The 21,089-nt window shown below is 33.4% G+C and overlaps 2 protein-coding genes and 1 pseudogene across 2 annotated transcripts; all 3 read right to left on the minus strand.

The window, feature by feature from the left end:
• Nucleotides 1-4,662: 4,662 nt before the first annotated feature.
• On the minus strand, nt 4,663-7,670 carry LOC142622181 ((+)-pulegone reductase-like; annotated as a pseudogene).
• A 3,058-nt stretch (nt 7,671-10,728) lies between these two features.
• On the minus strand, nt 10,729-11,780 carry LOC142643537 (uncharacterized). Its single transcript, XM_075818207.1, has one exon. It carries the CDS (start codon nt 11,520-11,522, stop codon nt 10,908-10,910), a length of 615 nt encoding a protein of 204 aa, XP_075674322.1. The 5' UTR covers nt 11,523-11,780; the 3' UTR covers nt 10,729-10,907.
• Nucleotides 11,781-16,764: 4,984 nt separating this feature from the next.
• Nucleotides 16,765-17,631, minus strand: LOC142608619 (uncharacterized). The gene has a single exon (XM_075780315.1). The coding sequence runs from the start codon at nt 17,544-17,546 to the stop codon at nt 16,950-16,952; it is 597 nt and encodes a 198-aa protein (XP_075636430.1). The 5' UTR covers nt 17,547-17,631; the 3' UTR covers nt 16,765-16,949.
• Between the last annotated feature and the right edge of the window lie 3,458 nt (nt 17,632-21,089).

Consider the following 21,089-nt stretch of genomic DNA (forward strand, 5'->3'; position numbering starts at 1 on the left):
CTGTAAATCAATCAAATGTTTAATACCCCTTTGCAGCTTCAGCTTTGTGGTCATGTCGCATTGGTTGTTGCACACACAATCTTTGAATGTATTCTACAGTGTTAAACTCAAAGAATAAGAGGTGTCCTCCAACCAAACATGATCTACTAAATGAATTACATGCAATTTCTGTCAACTTAATAGCAATTACATTCATTGTTTTATTAATGGAAATTCACCCACCAACAACCATAAAGTTACAACAACAAAATACATTTTCTGCATTTATCTACCATTAAAATAAAAGTTTAAAGTAGCAACCCTAGTAATTATGTAGATAGAGTGGAATATTAACTTAAAATCTAAGAGATAATCAACTTTGTATAAAAAAAATTACACTTTTAGATTTCAAAGTTCTACATTTTCAATCACTCTTCAAAAATAGCAAAACAGGTAGGATGGAAAATAATAATTGAAAATTAAATTGAATTCTGTAAATGCTATTCTTCCTTCTTATTCTCTCTAACAATTGTATGACACATTCTCTTTCTATTTCTTTGCTTCAAATTCAGGTCCGCAAAAAGAAAGTTATTAGATTATGCTGTAAAAGATGACAGCAAATCAAGTGTCAAAGGGAAATTATAATAAAATTGTACAATAGAAATACTACTTCATATTTCGAGATACACTTTTGAAACATTAGCTATGCTCATACATTAGCTAACAGACCTACACTAACAGACCATACATTAGCTATGCTTTGAGATAACACTCAAAGCTATACCAATCAGCAAAAGTGAGAGTACATATCTTATGTGTGGTAAGTACTAAGTGGCATGCCACAGTGAAAACTTCTGCAGAAACAGTCAAGATTTCAGCTTACTTGCCAAGAAAAAAAGGAAAAAACCGCTTCCTTAATGAATAAAGATTTCAGTTTACTTGCCAAGCACAAAAAGAGGCATCTTCAAATAACAACATGGTACTTTGGTTACTAATTGAGACTTGACCTCAATGGCTTGTAATTTACCTTCCTCATTCTTGAGTCGGCTTCAAATATCCTAGCATTACTTTGACGCAAAACATGATATACAGCAAACCCCATACTATCTACATCAATTTTTTTTTGCTAAGATAGTTCAATAGAATTAGAATTTAGCATTAACTTAAAATATATTCTAGATTTTCCACCTTCTCAACTTCATAATGTCTTCCTTTATTTTAACTCAATAAAAAACTTTGGAAGTGTTCTATCTTACATAGGCCTAAAGTAAATTTGAGAGAAGCCAGGATGGGTGGATATTCTGTAAATCTCCACGAAACGTTTCCCAATGTATCAATCACATATAATTGGCCCTTATATACAGTAATATCATTATACTCAAAACCGTTATCATCTACAACGGCTAAACTCCTAGCCCCAGATTTTGCAAAGCCTAATATTCCAGCACCAAAGATAACAAAAATAGCAGAGTCATTTAAATTAGTTCAAGATGAATTGGGAAACATAACTACATTATTGACAGACCTACATTCAATCTGAGTTTATGTTTTGGAACATTAAAAAATCTTATCAGATTCATATGGAATTAAAAAGAGTAGAAGTCAAATGGATAAGAATGATAGTTAGGATGTCCTAACCTATCAGCTTTATCCAGCAATGTTTCTTGAGAACACCTGGTGAATGTTATAAATCTGTCTAAACAAAGTTAATTCAAACAATAAATACTTAATGGATAGAATCTTGACAGAGAAGTGTAGCAAATCTAAATTTAAACAAAATGACAGGGTAAGCAGGTTTGTTAAAATTACTAAACTTTCAGATTTTATACAGTTTAAAACAAAAACATATATTTATTGGAGATTTAATATGATAATTCCTAAAGGAAATGCAGTGGTGAGAAGTTTAAGGAAAAAAAACTATTTGAAGTAAAAAAAGAGTGCTGATTTTTTAGGCAGAGCAGCAAATACTCTTCTAAAAAAAAAATTAACAATATAAAAAAATACATAAAGATTCATAGAGTAAGGTAGTATATCCATTTCTTTGTCTTGTTTGTAAGAGTATGTTATTTGTAAAATAGATTGAAATACATTAGACTTCAGATTTTTATAAAATAAGTATGTTATTCAAGGGCTAAACCCCATGATGCCACCCCCATTAAAAATGGATTATGATGAATCAAGAAGGCAGTAATTAATAAAAGAATGTAATAATTCCAATTTGGAAAAGATTATAATGTTATTAAAGCAGGGAAAACAAAGATTATAATTTGAGGCCAAAACATTGAAAGAGAGAAAATAAACATCCGGATTTTAATTCAAATTCAAATAACAAAAAGTAGCACTAAGGATGTGAAATAATTAGAAAGGAGAATTGAGCTATGAATAGTAATAAAAACTGACACTAACCAACCAATAAAACAAATAAAACAGCTATATAAAAATTCTTGAATCCCAAGCACACTAAATTAAACCCCAAAATTGTTCATTATTTGATTCCTATAATTTCTTAGTAACCAAACAAAAATCATTATTATTATGAAAAAAAATTTTAAAAGCCAAAACAATGACACGAAAACAGAGAGATGTACATCAAGGAATTTAGGATTTTGAACATAATGTTGCAAGTTGTAACAATGTACATAAAAGAGAATGAACATCCAAATTTCAATTCAAGTTCGAACATATAGAATTGATGCATACCTTTCGTCGGAGTAGCGCCGAAAAAAGGATTTTTATTATCAAAAAATAAACCAAAGAGAACTCTAACAATCTAATTTTGCTTAGAACTATCCCAAATACATCAATCAACAAAATGTAATCGAAAATATCAGATAAATAGAGGGATATTAAGGCCGTCCTAAAGTGACACAAAGTCTACAAAAAGAAGTTGAAGTAATCATTATAAGGAAGTTGATCACAAAACATGACGCTAACAAAAAAAAAAAACATAACAATTTTACAGGTTAGTTGAAAAAGAATCATGGAATGCTTTTTATATATATATAGAAAAAGCTATCTAAAATATGCAAAAACAGAGGAAATTCAAACAACAAATACATAATGGACAAAATTATCAGATAAACAAAGGAAAAATTAGGCTTTCCTAACCTATCAGTTTGTTCCAGCTACTCTGCTTGCAAATTACTCAAGTTTTGTACTTGACAGAGAACTGCAACAAATCTGAATTTCAACAAAATGACAGGGTAAGAAGGTTTTTTTATAATTTCAATAACACAGTGTCTACCAATCTATTGGAAGGTGTGTAGTAATTAGTTGGTTATTAATTTATTTATTTATTTTTCAAAAACCCAGCAATTAATCCAAAAAACCATAATTTTACTTAGAAAAAAAATTATAAATTACTATACACTCTAAACTTTCAGATTTTAAACCATCCTTGTATTAAAATCAAGGGCGAATTCCCTAATGTTACCAAAACTTAAAACCAAAAATAATTATTTCAGACCGAATCATCCATAGAGAGAGAGAATAAACCCATCATTACACACTCTAAACTTTCAGAGTAATAACCATCCAAGTTGAAATTTGGCTATTAAAATCAGGGGCAAAATCCCTTATGTTACCAATACTTAAAACCAGAAATTTTAATTTTTCCATAGGAAGAGAAATAAACCCATCTATATTTCAAAAGGAGTCAAAGAAGAACCGTAGACAATTCGGTATGGAGAAAATTTTAAACTAAAAACATATACATATTGGAGATTTAATATGCTAATTCGAAAAGGAAACGCAATGGTGAAAAGTTTCTAAAAACCAAAACAGTATTTGAAGAAGAAAAGAGTACGCTGACCTTTAAAAAAATTTGTTGCAGAGGAGAGATGAGGCAGAGCAGAAGATCAGATGGCGATGGCCGGCCGCACGAAACTCCACTGGATCACAAAGCAGAGTCTGATGTGAAGAGATCGCTAGGGCTTTTTTCTCTCTATCTTAGTATCGGTAGGGGATTTTTTTAGAGAGAGAAAATGTTAAGCAGAGTGATAAGAAGAGATGGCTAGGGATTTTTTAGTTGCAACGTTTCTGTTATTTTATTTTAACCATTTTTTTTTAACATGCAAAAAACGCTGCCAAACGGTGCTAAACTCGCTAAACAATATAATGTATCGTTTTTTAAAGTGTAACGTGTCTTAATTTTAGATATGCAGTTATCCTATCTGTCAATACCTCATTAATTGTAGGAACCAACTTTCTCTCAGCTTTGTCTATTATATATATATATAGATATAGATTAATTAAATATTGTGCTGACGTGAAAATTTGTGAAAGCTTATTTTATATATATATATATATATATATATATATATATATATATACTATTTAAATATTGTGCTGAGATGAAAAATTGTAAGTTCTTCAGAGGTTTCGATTTATATATATATATATATATATATATATATATATATATATATAAAACAAAATATTTTAAAACATTATTTGTTCAAGGGTCTAAAACTAACACATGTATATAACTATGTATACAACACAGACCACATATTTTTATTTCAAACGTTTCATTCACGATCTAAGGAATAAGAGTATTTCAATTATAAACTAGATACTTCAAATGAAAGTCTCATTATTCATGATTCATCGTGAAACCCTAAACTCACTTCACCTTGTTACAAAATGTTTACGATGAAAATGCATCACATTGGGCATGAATCATTAAGAGGCCACACAAATGACCTGCTTACCAACATTTTTACCAGAAAATAGCCCAACAAAGGCAGCAGGAGCACTTTCCAAACCTTCATTCATGTCTTCAATGTAAACAATTTTCCCTTGCTTGTAATAACCAGTAACATGTTCCAAGAAGCGTGGATATAGGTGCAAGTAATTGTGTTGCACGAATCCCTCCATTTTGACAGACTTGGATATGAGATTGAACAAGTTGTGAATCCCTTGTGGCTTAGAGAGACCAAGTTGAGACGCTGCCCCACAAAGTGCAATTCGGCCACGAATCCTCATGTTAGAAAGTGCTGCATCGAGCATATCCCCTCCCACATTATCAAAGTAGATGTCAATGCCTTGTGAAAAATACCTATTTAGTTAAGTCATCCATTTAAAACCAAATTATTTCAAGGATAAAAATAAAAGAAAATGGGGTTATCAATTCACATAACAAGTTCTTTATCATACTTCATTCTCAAAAACTAATCATTAACCTTTTCAATGCTACATCAAGGTCTGGTTCTTCCTTTTAGTTAAAAACCTCATCGAATCCAAGCTTATTCTTCAATAAATCAACCTAAAATCACTGATTTAAGTTATCTTGCTTGTCGGAATTGATTGATCATTAAAAGAAGAGAAAACTTAGCTTTTGGCTTGTGCCAGCACTTCCAACAACGTAGCAACCATGCAACTTAGCAAGCTGACCAACGGCTCTAGAAGCGGCAGAGACAAAGACATATTCCCCTTTCTTAGGGGAGCAGATCTCAAAGAATCCTACATAAGCAGTAAAACCTGGCATACCTGTGTTGAAAAAACGAAGAAGAATAAGAAAACTTTTTGCTTAAGGGACTGCTTTAGATGACACTATCTTATTGAAAAATTATTAATATTAATAGTTGAAATAATTAAATATTTCCTTTTTCATTAACTTAATATTTTAAGATTATTGATAATAATAAAGGTGTATAGTTTCTAACACAATCTCGTGGGTTTTGACAAGAAAGAGAGAGTCCAGGCTAAAAAACTGTGCCATTTTCTTGTTTTTCTCTTCTCCTCTACCCATCTCCCTCTCTTTTTCAAAAATGTTGAAGCGTCCACAATCTCTCCTCTCTTTTGCAAAATCATCTGAAAGACTTGCAAATTTTACAAAGAAATCCCAGCAAAGATGCTCTTCACGTACCCAAACCAACCATCAATGGAACTCACAACACAACATAGTGAGAAACCTATGCCACAACTCAAATCCACCAAAAAAAAAAAAAATCAACCAAGCAGTTTCAACCAGCAATTTCACTTCAATCTTGTGACACCCAAGCCACAGAGAACAACATAAGACAACAATATTACTAAAAAAGAAAAAAAACTCAGAACCACAATATAAAGCAATTTTACTTCACAGGCCTTGCAATGGAAAACCTTCAAATGCATATTTGTATAAAGATTTAAAAAAAAAGAAAAAAAAGAAAAGAAAAGAGAACTAAGAAAAAAGGGCCCTGGGGATCTTGAACTAAATATTGAAAAAAAAGGACCTGAGGAAAAAAAACAAAAAAGAAAAAAGTGCTAATGAAAGGTGTGAGAGATGAACTATAGAGTAAGAGCATCCACAGCAGATGCGGTATATGTGCTAAATGCTATAATATGACACGTTTGGCACACCAAATACCAAAAACGAAGCTTTATTAAATGTGTTAAATGTGCCAAATTTTTGCAACATTGAGCAGTACCCTTACAATTTTGGCACGATACGGACACTGAATGGCATATGGTTTAATATTTTTTTATTCATCTTTCTCTCTCCTCTCACTTCTCTAATTGATTTTTTCTCTCTCCTCACAATCTGTCTCTTTCTTTCCTCTTCAGATGAGATTCCCAGCTCCTCCCTCAACCTCAAACCTCAAACTTCAGCTCCTCCCTCAACCTCACAATCTGCTGATCTCGAGCTCATGCAAATGGGACGGCGTCGTTCTCACCTTGATCTCGATCTCGCCTCTGTCAAACTCTGCTCGATCTCGCTTGCCGCTGTCTTGCTGTCCAGGTCTCTTTGATCTCGCTCATCACCATCTCACCGTCCAGGTCGTCTAAGTCTCTCTGATCTCACCCTCAACCATCTCGCACACTGCCGAATCTCTCTTCTTTCTCTTGTGGTGGTTATGGCGGTGTTTTTTAGGGTGGTTGTTATGGGTTGTGTTTGGTGGTTTTGTGTTTTAGGATGGATGTAGTGGGTTTTGTTTGGTTAATTTGAGTCATGATTGGCTAATTTGAGCAGTGGTTGGTTGATTTTGGGATTTGCGGTTGTGCCGATCTCTTTGGTTGTTATTGTTGTTGTTGTTGTTTTTTTTTTTTTTTTAAGATGGCGTTGGTGGATGTGGGTTTATGCCAGTGGTGGCTGGTCGGTGTTGTTATTGTTGGTGGCCGTTGTTGCGGCAGTAGTGGACGTGTCGTTGTTGTTGTTGATGGTGATGATAGAGGGAGATAATATATTATTTTAATGTATAGAATTGAATGATAGAACATCTGATAAATGGGATGTTGTAAAATGATGTGGTAAAATAATAAAATAGGCTTTTGATGTTGCAAAATGGCATTTTTTTTATACCACATCTGCTATGGATGCTCTAAAGAGAGAAAGGGGAAAAGAGAGAAAAAGCACCGTTAGGTCTGTCTTTGTCAAATTAGATTTAGGTGGATCCCACAATTTTCACATTACTGTAACCATTAAAAAATGTTACTTTGAATACTGAGAACTACTGTGTTATAGTGTACTTAAGTGAAAAGAAGCAATGCAAAAAGGGTTTGGTTAACATATACCTAGGTCACATAATAATAATTTATTTTTGGAAGATTTTATGAGTGAAATATGAGGGATATCAAAACTAGAAAGTTATCATACCAAGGAGGCCAACATGGTATAAGAGTGGAATATCCTCTGCTTGAATTTTTCTCAACTGCTCAGTTTTGTAAATCAAGTTGTACTCTTCCCAGCCAGTAAATCCGGAAACTAAATCACCAAGTATCAAGAAATGGAAGAAAGAATTTTGTATATGACTAATTAGCCAAAAATAAAGATACAAAGTATTATATACACCTATCAGACTAATTGCTACTAACAGAACAACAACTAACTCTACACGTGCACATATAGTGGTAACTACCTCTCCCACGTGCCATCACTTGCAATGATTAAAACAAGCATAAAAAACTACAAGTCGTATTTACACAGTACATGTACAAGTTTAAGTCGTTTATGCAGTGACTTTGTTCTCATCACACTCCAATGCTCTTGTAAGCTCTGCTCTTGTTGCTTCATTGTGTTCTTCACCATCTTCACTCTGATACTCCCCCTCAAGAGCAGAGGGTGTATGTATGTTTATCATTCTCAGCTTGTAAACAAGATTGGAAATTGATTATAACCCAAAGCTTTGGTAAGCATGTCTGCTAATTGGTAATGAGTCCTTACATGATTCAACTTAATAACTCTTTCTAAAACCTTATCCTTGACCACATTGCAATCTACCTCAATATGCTTTGTCCTCTCATGGGAGACAGGGTTAGAACCAAAATGTAGTGCTACCTGACTATCACAAAACAACAATGCCTCTCTATTATGATTAACCCTAATGTCTTTGAGAAAGTGTAAAATCCACATCAACTCACATGTAGCAACTGTCATGGCTCTATACTCAGCTTCTACTGAGGACCTTGAGACCGTAGATTGCTTCTTTGATTTCCAGGACACTAAAGAATCACCAATAAACACACAATAACCTATCACAGATCTTCTTGTGTCAGGACAAGAAGCCCAATCAGCATCTGCAAAACCCTTCAAGTGTAAATCTGTTTTAGAGGAAAACATAAGACCCTTCCCTGGTTCATCTTTCAAGTATTGCAATACTCTATAAGTTGCATCCAAATGTGGCTTTCTTGGTCTAGACATGTACTGACTAAGTCTATGGACAGCAAAAGTGATGTTTAGTCTTGTAATGGTCAAGTACAATAACTTGCCTACTAATCTTCTATAACTACTTGGATCTTTAAGTTCTTCTCCCTCCGGCTTACTGAGTTTGAGATTCTGCTCCATAGGTGTCTTTGATGGCTTACACCCAAGCATACCAGCATCATTAAGAATCTCAAGTGTGTACTTTCTTTGACAAAGTGCAATGCCTTTGTCTAATCTAGCAACCTCTAGTCCAAGAAAATACTTCAAGTCAGTTAGGTCCTTTAGCTTAAACTTCTCATCTAGCAAAATCTTGAACCTGTCTATTTCAGCCTTATTATTACAAGCCATTAAGACATCATCCACATACACCAACAAAATCATGAAAACAGCCCCTTGCCTTCTAGTAAACAAAGAATAATTAGCCTTGGATTGATTGAAACCAAGTTGAAGTAAAGTACCAGAAAACTTAGCAAACCATTGCCTAGAAGCTTGTTTAAGGCCATATAAAGACTTATTTTGCTTGCAAACTACCTCCCCCTAGCTGTGAAACCCCTGTGGAAGAGCCATATACACTTCCTCATCCAAATCACCATGAAAAAACACAATATTTACATCTAATTGACTGAGAAACCAGCCTTGAATTGCAACCACAACAAGAAATACCTTGACTGAAACCATTTTGGCCACAAGGGAAAAAGTCTCAAAATAATCCACTCCCTTTTTCTGTGTAAATCCCTTAGCAACCAACCTTGTCTTGTACCTCTCAACTAAACCATCAACCTTATATTTAATTTTATAAACCCATTTACACCCAACAATTTTCTTACCAGCAAGAAGAGGGATCAATGTCCAAGTATTATTAGCCTCAAGTGCAGCTATTTCAGCAGCCATGGCCTCTTGCCATTTGGGGTTAGAAGTAGCTTGGAAAAAATAAGTTGGTTCAATAAGGGAAGAAATGGAGCAACAGAAAGATTTGTAAGAAGGAGAGAGATGGTTATAAGAAACATGAGATGAAGAGGATGGGAAGTATTTGATTGAGGAGGAGTGGCAGCAAGGATAGTGGATACCTGGTTGCAGTGGTAAGCTTGTAAATAAGAAGGTGGTTTGACAATCCTAGAAGACCTTCTAAGAGTACTAGGATCAATAACTGGATCAGGAGGTTCTATAGGAAGCTCATCAAGCAAATCATCATCAAGAGAATGATGAATATGAATGATTGGGTCAAGAGGAATAGCAGATGAAGAAGAAGATTAGGATGAAGGATATGGAACTTAGTTTTAGAAGTACGCAATAGTTTTTTTTTTTTGGTTGAAAGGGAGGGAGTATACTCAATGCTATCCAATAATTTTCCTTATTTTTGGGCGAAGACATTTGAATGATGTTAAGAGATCAAACTATTATGAGAAATATTAGAATCATTAGTTTAATTAATTAATGATAATGCCAACTGACACTCAAGACAGTTCTAAATTATCAAGGACAATAAAATAGATTGATTTTAGAGAGACTAACGAAGCAATATGTGTTTCCCTTAAGGTAAGTGTTTCTTTGTTTTTTTGGCTAAGTAAGTTCGGGAGATTGAACTCCGAGCAACAGGTCACCTAGGATCCCAGGTACCAACTCGCCTAGAAGGCGGTGGTGCCCTTAAGGTAAGTGTTTCGTTTATATCTAGACAAATATTTCATTAGATATTTTCACGAGACTATCCTCACATAGTACGTGGAATCTATATATGCTATGTGAGACAAGTCTTGTAAGGCCATCTTTTAAGATACTTTTTTTCTAGGTTTGGGTGTCTATTATTATCGTTTTGCTCTTGTTGAATGAAGGGATGTAGATATAAATAATGAAAGTTTGTTTTATAATGGCACCGGCCATCAGGTAGTTGGGGTACGTGTTGTTACTTTACTGTCTAGTTTTTTCAAACTTCCTTTTAATTTTTGGCTGGTCTAAAGACTTTAAACATGGACTATTATAGGATTCCACAATTGAAATTTTTTTTTTCCTCGTCTTTTATGGTTTATAAGTTTTTTTTGCCGCATAATTGTATAAAGTACAAACAATAAGAGGGGAAAAAAACAAAAGAAAAAAGAAGCAAGTCGAGGAGGGGCCAGGGAAAGAGGGAAGAAAAAAAAAATTCTGAGTGATATAAGCTGATTATTCTACAAGATTATAGAAATCTTTTCTTTACAGATGTGTAATAAGACAAAGAATGAACTAATTAATTAACAAGTAACAAAGACCAATCATTGAAGGAAACGGACAAATATTCTCAGTGAACAGCAATACTATTGGATATGAATTAGCGCATCATAGTTCGGAACTCATCAAAGCTTAGGACGCCGTCTCCATTGAGATCAAACATTCGAATCATGGCTTTGCAATCCTCAGTAGACTTGGACTCACCGAGTCGACTCAGCATCCTCTTCAAGCTTATGGGGGTGATACAACCTGACCCCTCCATTTCATACATACCAAAAGCCTCTCTCAGCTCCTCATTCTTGTCTTCCTCTCCCCCTGCGTCCATTAGCTTCTGGAATTCCTCAAAATCGAGCTGCCCATCTCCATTCAAATCAGATGTTTTCACGGCTGCTTCTGCCTCATCCATTGACAGCTCGCCCCCAACAGTTCTTACACAGCTTTGTAATTCAGAAGGAGATATTTTACCATCCCCATCCTCGTCAAAGTAATTAAACACCCTTCGAAGCTCGCTGCAGTGGTTTTTGCTTGCATTGGAAGCAGTTGGTGAAAGAGAACGCTTATCCGCCTTTCTCCTTGGAGACAATTTACTACGTAATCTTCCTAAAGCTGATTTTTTTGGTGAACTTGAACTAGGCTTTTCTTCCAATATTGTAATTGGCGAAGAGGAAGAAGAAGAGGAAGAAGAAGCTGAAGCTGTATCTTGTGTGGTCTTCATGATGAAACCTGAACTAATTAAAGGCAGTTTGCTATTTCAAATAACTTTATATGAACTGGGTATAGTGTTGAACTTGTAATTAGTTTGAATGAATATGTAACAACTAACAAGGTTGGCTCTTATATAGTGGGAGATCTCAAGTTAGAAATAAAATGATGAGTTTGAAACACGCGGAAAAAGGAGTCCTAAAAGCGGAAAGGAGAGCAAAGGTATGACGATATAATGAAATAAGTGATGATGTTGTGGAACGCGACGACAGACCCGTGGAAAAGCTTTTATATATGTTTGTGGCCTTTTAATGGGAATATGGTTGGATATGTTATGCAGAACACGGTTTTGAGGTGTCACACCGAGCAGCATATTTCAAGTATGTTGTTTTTTTTACTTATTGGGACCGCCAGCTGTTTTTTATAAGAGGAGATTACGACGACCATGATGTTGATAAGATATACATACAATATGAGTTGGCAGTAGCGAGTGAAGGGATGAGAGCATGAGAGTATATATTGACTTTTGACTTTTCTGGACACTTTGGGAATTTTCCTCTGTACTGTTCTTTCCTTAGTAAATTTCTAGTCGTAATTGTGGACGTGGAGGCACTCAGCAGTGTCGTACAATAAGTAACTCATAGTATCTGTTGTAGGAGGTCATCACCATTGGAATTATTTACGACAATCAAATAGAGAAAAACCGGTATTAACGGTCAGAACTGTCTAAAGAAAGCGTGTGCTCTAGCAACAAACGAAATGAATTGGGAATAGTGATTTAGATATGGAATAAAATTAAAAATATGTTTGTTGAAAGTATTGTAATTAAAGATATGTATTAGTTGAAATAGTATAGTGAAATTAATAAATAGTACCAAAAAGTGCAGTGAGACCTATGAATAGTAGCAAAAATAAGCTGAATAGTAAAATAAGTTGACAAAAAATAAGTTAGCCAAACAAAAACTTAGTATATCTTAAACTTTATTGTTTAATTGAGCATGGTTCTAGTTTAATGGTTATGAAATTATTTTACAAAGTGTCCCTTTAGTATAATTAATTTTGCTAACTTATTTTACTATTCAATTTAATTTTGTTACTATTCATAAGTCCCACTGTACTTTTTGGTACTATTTATGAGTCTCACTATACTATTTTAGCTAACTTTTACCTTTATTTATAGTACTTTTAATAAAAAGTTTTCAATTTCAGTAAAATAAGCAAATCTCAAACAGACCAAATATTATGTCTTACGTGCAATCAAGTGGTGAAATTGCAGAAAGTGGCTACAGATAAGAATTATAAGAAGATAAGGATATTGCCTCAAGATTAGTTGTTATTTGCAGATTAGTATCGTTTGAATTATTGAATTAGGATTGTTATTTGAATTATGAATTAGGATAAGGAGCTATCTTTCGATAGGACTCTGTTAGATAGGATTTGGTTATCTCTTGTATTTGAATTCCAATCCATCTTGTATTTAAGAGTATTAAGTGAAATAGGAGGCAAACAAAATTTTAATCCCAAATCTCTCTCTCTCTCCCTATAATTTCTAGGAGGGTAGTCGCCTTGAATACGGCTAAGTTATCCATCAAATTGCAGTTTACTGCACCAAAGTACCTCTAACTATAAATATGATTATCTATACAGTAGTATGGTTTTATTTATGCTATGTTCACAGTTCACAATAGTGACTCATACACTAAAAAACAGTTAAGTACATGCAGTTCCAGTTGGTACCAGCATATTTTAGTTTTTTAGAGACCGTCTTTTGTCTTCTCTGCTTTTTCAATATAATCACAGACCATCTTTTATATAACTTACATATGCTTCTAAAATGTCAGATCGGGAAGGAAATTGGGCAAGATCTGTCAGAATTCAAGTGTGGCCTAGCTCATCTCTTATGTAAGTGATACGAATATACGATATCCATCAAGCATTTTCCCCTTCAAGTTCATCGTGGTTTAGTTTGACAGAATTTCATCTTTTATTTTAAACATTTTAGTACAGCACACAAGTACTGCATCCCTTACTATCAATGAGAATTACGACCCTGATTTTAGGGACGATACTGAGACATTCCTCAACAAGATAGATCTAGAGGTTTGTTTGCCTTTTTTTAGTATGTCATCTGGTAGCCTATGTCATCTCTACTCATATTAACAAAGATCTTCTATGGTTTTTGGATATCTATTTTCTGGGAAGGTCTTTTCCTTGGAAGTATACGACTGAAGGAAGAATGCTTTTTTTTTTTTCTTTTTCTTTTTTTTTGAAATAGGCTTAATTTACCTTAGGGCAACAAGATGAGTTTGTATTTGAAATAATTCTAGTTTAACGTACTTTGCCACAATTGTCTTATATAACTGACTGTGATTAGTTGTATGCTATTGTCATATGGATTCACAATTTTTCTCTATTAATCCCATTTTTTTTTCTCTTATTTACAATCTGCCACGTAAAACAATTGTAGCAAAGTGTATGAAAATATGTACAACTTTTATTATTTTTGTATTTAAGAAAGACAAGGGAAAAGAAGAAAAGTAAAGCAAAAAATACTAATGTGTCATTGGTTGGAGAAGCAGTTCCAGTCCTCTTTTCTCTTGGCTAGTGATAAAGATCTTTAGAACGAGAATTGCAGCTAGGTTCTGTATATACATGTTACTTGTCAAACCAAAAAGAAGAAAAAAATGTATATACGTGTCATGTTCTTTTACAACCCAGCTAAAATCCTATTGATCTAGGTAAACTCTTACTACTGTAATACTTGGTGTTAAATACAGATGAAATTGAAAATATATCCTTTAGAACACATATAGAAGATACGTGATTCTAATGGAATGTCAGAGCTAGGCATTCTAGGGCTTAACTTCATCTAGTGTAAGCATTTCAATTTTGTGATTCCCCAAGTAAACAAGAGGTATATCCTTAACTTAAGTCAACCATGTAAATCATGGACACGTTCCTTGGGTGATATACATCAATCATGTATAATTGTATATAACATGTTTGACATTTTCCTTTCAGCTAATTACTAAATCTAAGAGCATCCGCACCAGCTCTTGTATAATATAAAAAGAGATAAATTTTTCACATTTAAGCTACAAAACTTCCCACATCAGTTCTTGAAAAGCTGTGTATATTTACATATTTGCTATAGTAACGGTCTATATATACAAATTATTGTAGTTGTATATACTATTATTTTATTAATTTTGCACCTCTCTCTCTCTCTCTCTCTCTCTCTCTCTCTCTCTCTCTCTCTCTCTCTCTCTCTCTCTCTCTCTCTCTCTCTTCTGTGTGCAAAACGAACTCAGTTTCAAACTTCTTCTCTCCTCAACTTTTTTTTCCTCAATGCACACAATCACAGCCCACACAAACATACCTACACAAACACACCCACACAAACAAACCAACAAAGAGAGAGGGATCGGTGTTGGTGTTGGTTGCTTGTGGATCGATGGATCGGTGCTGGTAGCAAATATCAGAGTTTGTGGGTCAACGGAAATGGGTTTGGATGCATGCTTGTGGATTGGTGCTTGTGGGTCGATTGTAATGGATTTTGATGCTTGTGGATCAGTGCTAGCAGCAAAGATCAATGCTTGTGGTGGAGAGGTGATTTGATTGTGAGAGAAAAAGAAGAAGAAGAAGAAGAAGAAGAAGATGTTTGTGGAGGGGAGGTGATCTGACCGTGACCATGAAAGGAAGAAGAAGAAGAAGAAGAAGAAGAAGAAGAGGGACAAGAGATTGATCAGAGAGATGAGATAAGGACAAAAGAAAAGATAAAGAGATAGGGACAAAAGAGATAAAGAGATAGGAACAAAAGAAAAATATAAAATAATAATGAAAAACTAAAAAAAAAATTATTATTTAAATAGAATATGTTGTAAAATAGATAAATTGATGTGGGTGTTTTTGAAAAGTGGTTGTGTAAAATAGAAAAAGTAAGTTCTTAGTGTAAAATAGATGAAAAAATTTAGCCGAACTGATGTAATTGCTCTAAATGTATAAAAGTTCCTAATGCTATTATGCCTCAACGGATCCTACTATGTGAGCAATGTGACAACGCTACTTCTCACAAAGTTTGGACTATGAAACTCTAAATTTAGAGTCTTGTTTCTTAGGAATAATATACTTATTTGTGTGTACATGACATAGTGTGCGTTTGGTTTCAAATTAAAAGGCCAGTCTATTTTACTATTCAGTTTATTTTTGCTACTATATATAGGTCTTACTGCATTTTTTGATACTATTCATAGGTCTCACTTTACTATTTCAACTAACTTTTACCTTTATTTACCAACTTTCAGTAAAAAAAAAAATCCAGTTTCAATAATATAAGTTAATCCTAAACAGACTCTTAATGTGTTAGTAAATGACTATTTTAATTAGAAGGATAAAGCTTTGTGAAGATGCCATCTAAATGAATTTTGTTTTGTTGTTGTTGTTGTTGTGAAGGCATCTGAATGATGTTAAGAACTCGTACTATTATGAGAAATTTAGATTCATTAGTTTGATCAACTGGCGTTAAAGGGAGCTCTAATCTATCACGGACGGTATAATAGATTGATTTTAGAATGATTAATAATGAAGAAATATGTGTTGTTTCTTTAGTTAAGAACTCAGACTTGATGTTAAGAACGTACTCAAGGAAGATAGCATCTGAGTGATGTTAAGAACCTAAGCTATTATGAGAGAAATTTATATTAATTAGTTTGATCAATTAATGATAGTGTTCAAGGGAGTTTTTTTTTTTTTTACACAAGATAAAATTTCTACTCTAGCCTAATCTAAATATATACGTGCGTGAAGCTCCCTCCTTGAAACTTGAATCCGACCCTTACTCCCCACATCCCATAAGCATTTATAATAACTAATGAAATTATGTGTTGCCACTAGGGTAGGTATTCTAAACACCCCCCCCCCTCCTCATACCATTGGTGTGGATGGTGTATGAGCTAGTGATGCAAATTTGGAGGTCTAAGTTTCAATCTACCACATTAGAAATTCAAAAGTTTTTCAAGTAGTTTTAATGATGGGATGTAGAATAGTTTGCCAAAGATTAGGACACCACTGCAATATATATAGAATCAAGAGATATCAATATAAATAATGAAAGTTTCCTTGTAACGGCATCAGGTTGTTGGGATGTTGTTACTTTATTATCTCTAGTTAGTTCAAACTTCCTTTTTAGTGGGTTTAGCCTTTAGGACTAAACGTTCATTATTGTAGGATTTAACGAAATTTTTTTTATTCGGAAGTTTTATTTTGCTAAAAAATATGGTCTTCTAAATGATTGGTAGTAAAGGATTTCAGCATGGGCGTGGAATCTTTTCTTTACAAATGTGTAATTGACAAAAGAGACGAAAAGAATGAAGTGAAGAACAATATTACATCATTGAAGGAAACGGACAAATAATCTAGGTAAGCAGCAACGGAATATGAATTAGCGCATCATAGTTTGGAACTCATCAAAGCTCAGGACACCGTCTCCGTTGAGATCAAACCTTCCAATCATGGCTTGGCAATCCTCAGTAGACTTGGACTCACCGAGTCGACTCAGCATCCTCTTCAAGCTTGTGGGGGTGATGCAACCTGACCCTTCCATCTCATACATCCCAAAAGCCTCTTTAAGCTCCTCATTCTTATCTTCCTCTCCCCCTGCGTCCATTAGCTTCTGGAATTCCTCGAAATCGAGCTGCCCATCTCCATTCAAATCACATGTTTTCACTGCTGCTTCTGCCTCATCCATCGACATCTCGCCCCCAACAGTGACCACACAGCTTTGTAATTCAGAAGGAGATATTTTACCATCTCCATCCTCGTCAAAGTAATCAAACACCATTTGAAGCTCGCTGCAGTTTTTTTTGCTTGCATTGGAACCAGTTTGTGAAAGTGAATTCTTAACCGCCTTTCTGCTTGGAGATAATTTAAGACGTAATCTTCCCAAAGCTAATTTTTTCGGTGAACTCGAACTAGGCTTTTCTTCCAATATTGCAATTGGAGAAGAGGAAGAAGAAGCTGCATCGTGTGTGGTCTTCATGATAAAACCTGGATTAATTGAAGGCAGTTTGGTAAATCAAAGAACCTTGAACTGGGTATATAGTTGAACTTGAAATTAGTTAGAAAGAATTTAACAACTAACAAGGTTGGCTCTTTATACAGAGAGATGTATCAAATTAGAAACACGTGCGGAAAAGGAGAATAAAGGTAACTGATGATGTTACGGCCGGAACACGGTTTTGACGTGTCACATCACACGGAGTACATATTTATGGTATGATGTTTTTTTTCATGTACGTTTCTGGACCGCCAGTTGTTTTCTAGAAGATGAGATTACGACGACCATGACAATTGTTGATAAGATAAGAAATGTATAATACTATAATATGAGTTGGATTCGGTGGCAGTAGCGAGTGAAGGGATGAGAACATATAGATACTTTTGACTATCGAGATTCGAGGCACTTCAGTGACTTGTTTATTATAGGCGTAAATCCACATTTAATCTATCTTTCGTATTTTGGTTTTTATATTTTATTTTTATCATTTTTAGTTACTAAACTAACTAATATCTGATATTTAGATTATTTTTATCACCTAATTAATAGCAAAAGCTGACGGTGAAATAAAAAAATAATATAATCACACATAATATAATGCCACGTCAGTATAAAAAATTAAAAAAATTAATTTATTAATTTTAACTAAATAAAAAAATATAATTAAAACCCAAAGACCACTAAAATTAAGATCTAAAAAGTATCTTGAACAAAGTTTAAAAAAAAAAAACAAAATATGTGAAAAATTCAGAAAAACATGTTTTTTCTTCAATCTTTGGCGAGAAACATGCTCAGAATATCTCTTTCTTCCAATTCTATTTCCAATTACAATTTCTAACTAAAACCAAACTAAACTAATGAGTTTTTTTTTTAATATTTTTTAATTTAATTTATTAATGTCTGTGATTATATATTTTTTTTTATTCCACCCACATTAACTTTTGCTGTTAGTTGGGTGACGAAAATGATCTAAATGTCAGACGTTAATTGGTTTAGAGACTAAAAGTAGTAAAAATAAAATGTAAGGACAAAAAAAAAATACAAAAGGTAAAAAGATTAAAAGTCTATTTAGCCTTCTTTTTTTTTTTTTTTTTAATCTTTGAATTGTTCTTTCCTTTGACTATAGGGAAACCTTAACCGCAATTGATCGTACATTTGTAATTGCAACTGTAAACGTGGAGGCACTCAGCAGTGTCGTACAATGACTAACTCATAGTACCTGTTGTCGCTCACTACCGTTGGAATTATTTACGACAATAAAATAGAGAAAAACAGGCTTTGCTTCTCTCTATCCTACCTTTCTAACATATTTATTATTTTTTTAACAATTAACGGTCAAAACTGTCTAAAGAAAGCGTGTTTTCAAACGAAATAGATAGGGATTAGTATATCCTAAACTTTATTGTTTAACTGAGAATGGTTCTGGTTTAATGGTTTTGAAATTATTTTACAAATATCTCTTCTCTAAGTATGAATGTGATTATGTTTATATATAGTACGTAGTTTGGTTTTATGTTATGTTCACAGTTCACAATACTACATTAGTGACTAATACCATGAAAAACAGCAAGTACATGCAGTTGGTACCAGCATATTTTTCAGACCATCTTTTGTCTTCTCTTTTTTTTTTTCAATAATCAGCACTTATTCACTCATTACATTTGTTTCTAAAATATCAGATCGTGAAGGAAATTGGGCAACATCGGTCAGAATTCAAGTGTGGCCTTGCTCATCTCTTCTGTAATATTACGATATCCATCAAGTAATTTCCTCTTCATGTTCATCAAGGTTTTGTTTGATAGAATTTCATCTCTTATTTTAATGCAGCACAGTGCATCCCCTGCTATCAATGAGAATTACAACTCTGATATTCAGGATGCATGATACTGAGACATTCCTCAACAAGATAGGTCCATAGGTTTTTGTGCCTTCTTTAGTATGTCATCTAGTAGACTATGTCATCTTAACAAAGATCTTCTATGGTTTTTGGATATCTATTTTCAGGGAAGATCTACCCCTGGGAAGCATATGATTGAAGGTAAGTATGCTGTTTTTTTTTCTTCAAACAGTTTGCATTTGGAATAAGGTAAAAGTTAACAAATGTCCTAATTGTATTAGTTTAGGGACTATGCTTCTTATATTTTTCATAAAAGTGATATTAAAATTTTATTAAAATAGTCTGTTAACTATTGAATTCTAAATAATATTATCACCAAATTTCCAATTCCAAATAGCAATCACACATAAAAACAGAAATATTTATGTAGAAAATTTTACATCCTTGAAGGAAACAAAAAAACCATGGGACAAACTCTAAATCAATTCACTATTATTAAATCAATTATAACAATTTTCAAGTTTATGCCTAACTTGAAAACCACCAAATATAATAATAAATCCTCTTGTTTATGTCTCACGGTTTAAAAAATCTAATTATTTTTCTTTGCTCTCATACACACTAAGTGATTGTTTAGATTGCGTTTCAGCAACGCGTTTTGAGTTTGCGTTCCTTTTTTTTTTTTTTAGCCGTGATTTTTGACTTTTCTGTGTGAACAGTACACACTAGTGGGTCTCGTGTACTATTGAAGGACCTACAAACCTCACTTTTCAGCAATTTTTCATTAAAAATGGGTCTTATGGCACTATTCACACATTTATAAATTATTTTGCTATAATATTTTCAGTTTTCAGCAATAAACTGTATCCAAACGGACCTAATTATTTATCTCGAATGCGGCAATACTTTGCTCTCTCTTTTCTATCTTTCTTCTCTTCTTCTTTCTCTTCTTCTTTCTCTTTTCCACATAGCTCTCCTTGGCTATCTCTCTATGCAACACCTCTTTCGTTGGCACTTAGTAACATCAAACAAAATTTCAAAATTTCTCATTTATTTGTGTGCTTTACAAAAAAACGTTGTCGACAATAACCAAACCTTATTGTCTCTTTCCTTATGTTAGAGCATCCACAGCAGTGGAGCTAAAAATTTAGGAATTTAGCTCCACCAAAAGTTACTTTATCTATTTTACCTACACACATGCTGCAGCAGTGGATTTATTTTAGCTTTCAATACAATAAAATAATATAAACATCACAATAAAATAATATATCTATCACAATAAAATAATACATCTCACTACAATAAAAACACCACAATAAAAAGGTAATGTGAACACAAAATAAAAAATTAATTTTTTTTTAGCTTTATGAACGACATCTATCTATAGATATGCACGTAGAATGAATTAAAAAAATATAGATTTAAATTTCCATCTTCATACTTCTTTTTAGTGTTTTGGTAACTAAAATAATATATATTATTTATTAAGTGATCTTCTTACCTCCCAGGCAATAATTGCAGCTATATATATATATAAAGCAAGGGTTATCAATATAAATAATGAAAGTTTCTTTATAATGGCATCAGCCATCAGTTTGTTGGGATGTTGTTACTAAATTATCTCTAGTTAGTTAAAACCTCCATTTTTGGCGGGCCCAAACATAGAATATTGTACGATTCAACGATTT

The sequence above is a fragment of the Castanea sativa genome, chromosome 1, assembly GCF_040712315.1.
Source record: "Castanea sativa cultivar Marrone di Chiusa Pesio chromosome 1, ASM4071231v1".
Taxonomy (NCBI): domain Eukaryota; kingdom Viridiplantae; phylum Streptophyta; class Magnoliopsida; order Fagales; family Fagaceae; genus Castanea; species Castanea sativa.

Bases quoted from the DNA above. Each gene is read 5' to 3' on its own strand.
- LOC142608619 (XM_075780315.1), bottom strand. From the start codon at position 17,546: ATGAAGACCACACACGATGCAGCTTCTTCTTCCTCTTCTCCAATTGCA.
- LOC142643537 (XM_075818207.1), bottom strand. From the start codon at position 11,522: ATGAAGACCACACAAGATACAGCTTCAGCTTCTTCTTCCTCTTCTTCT.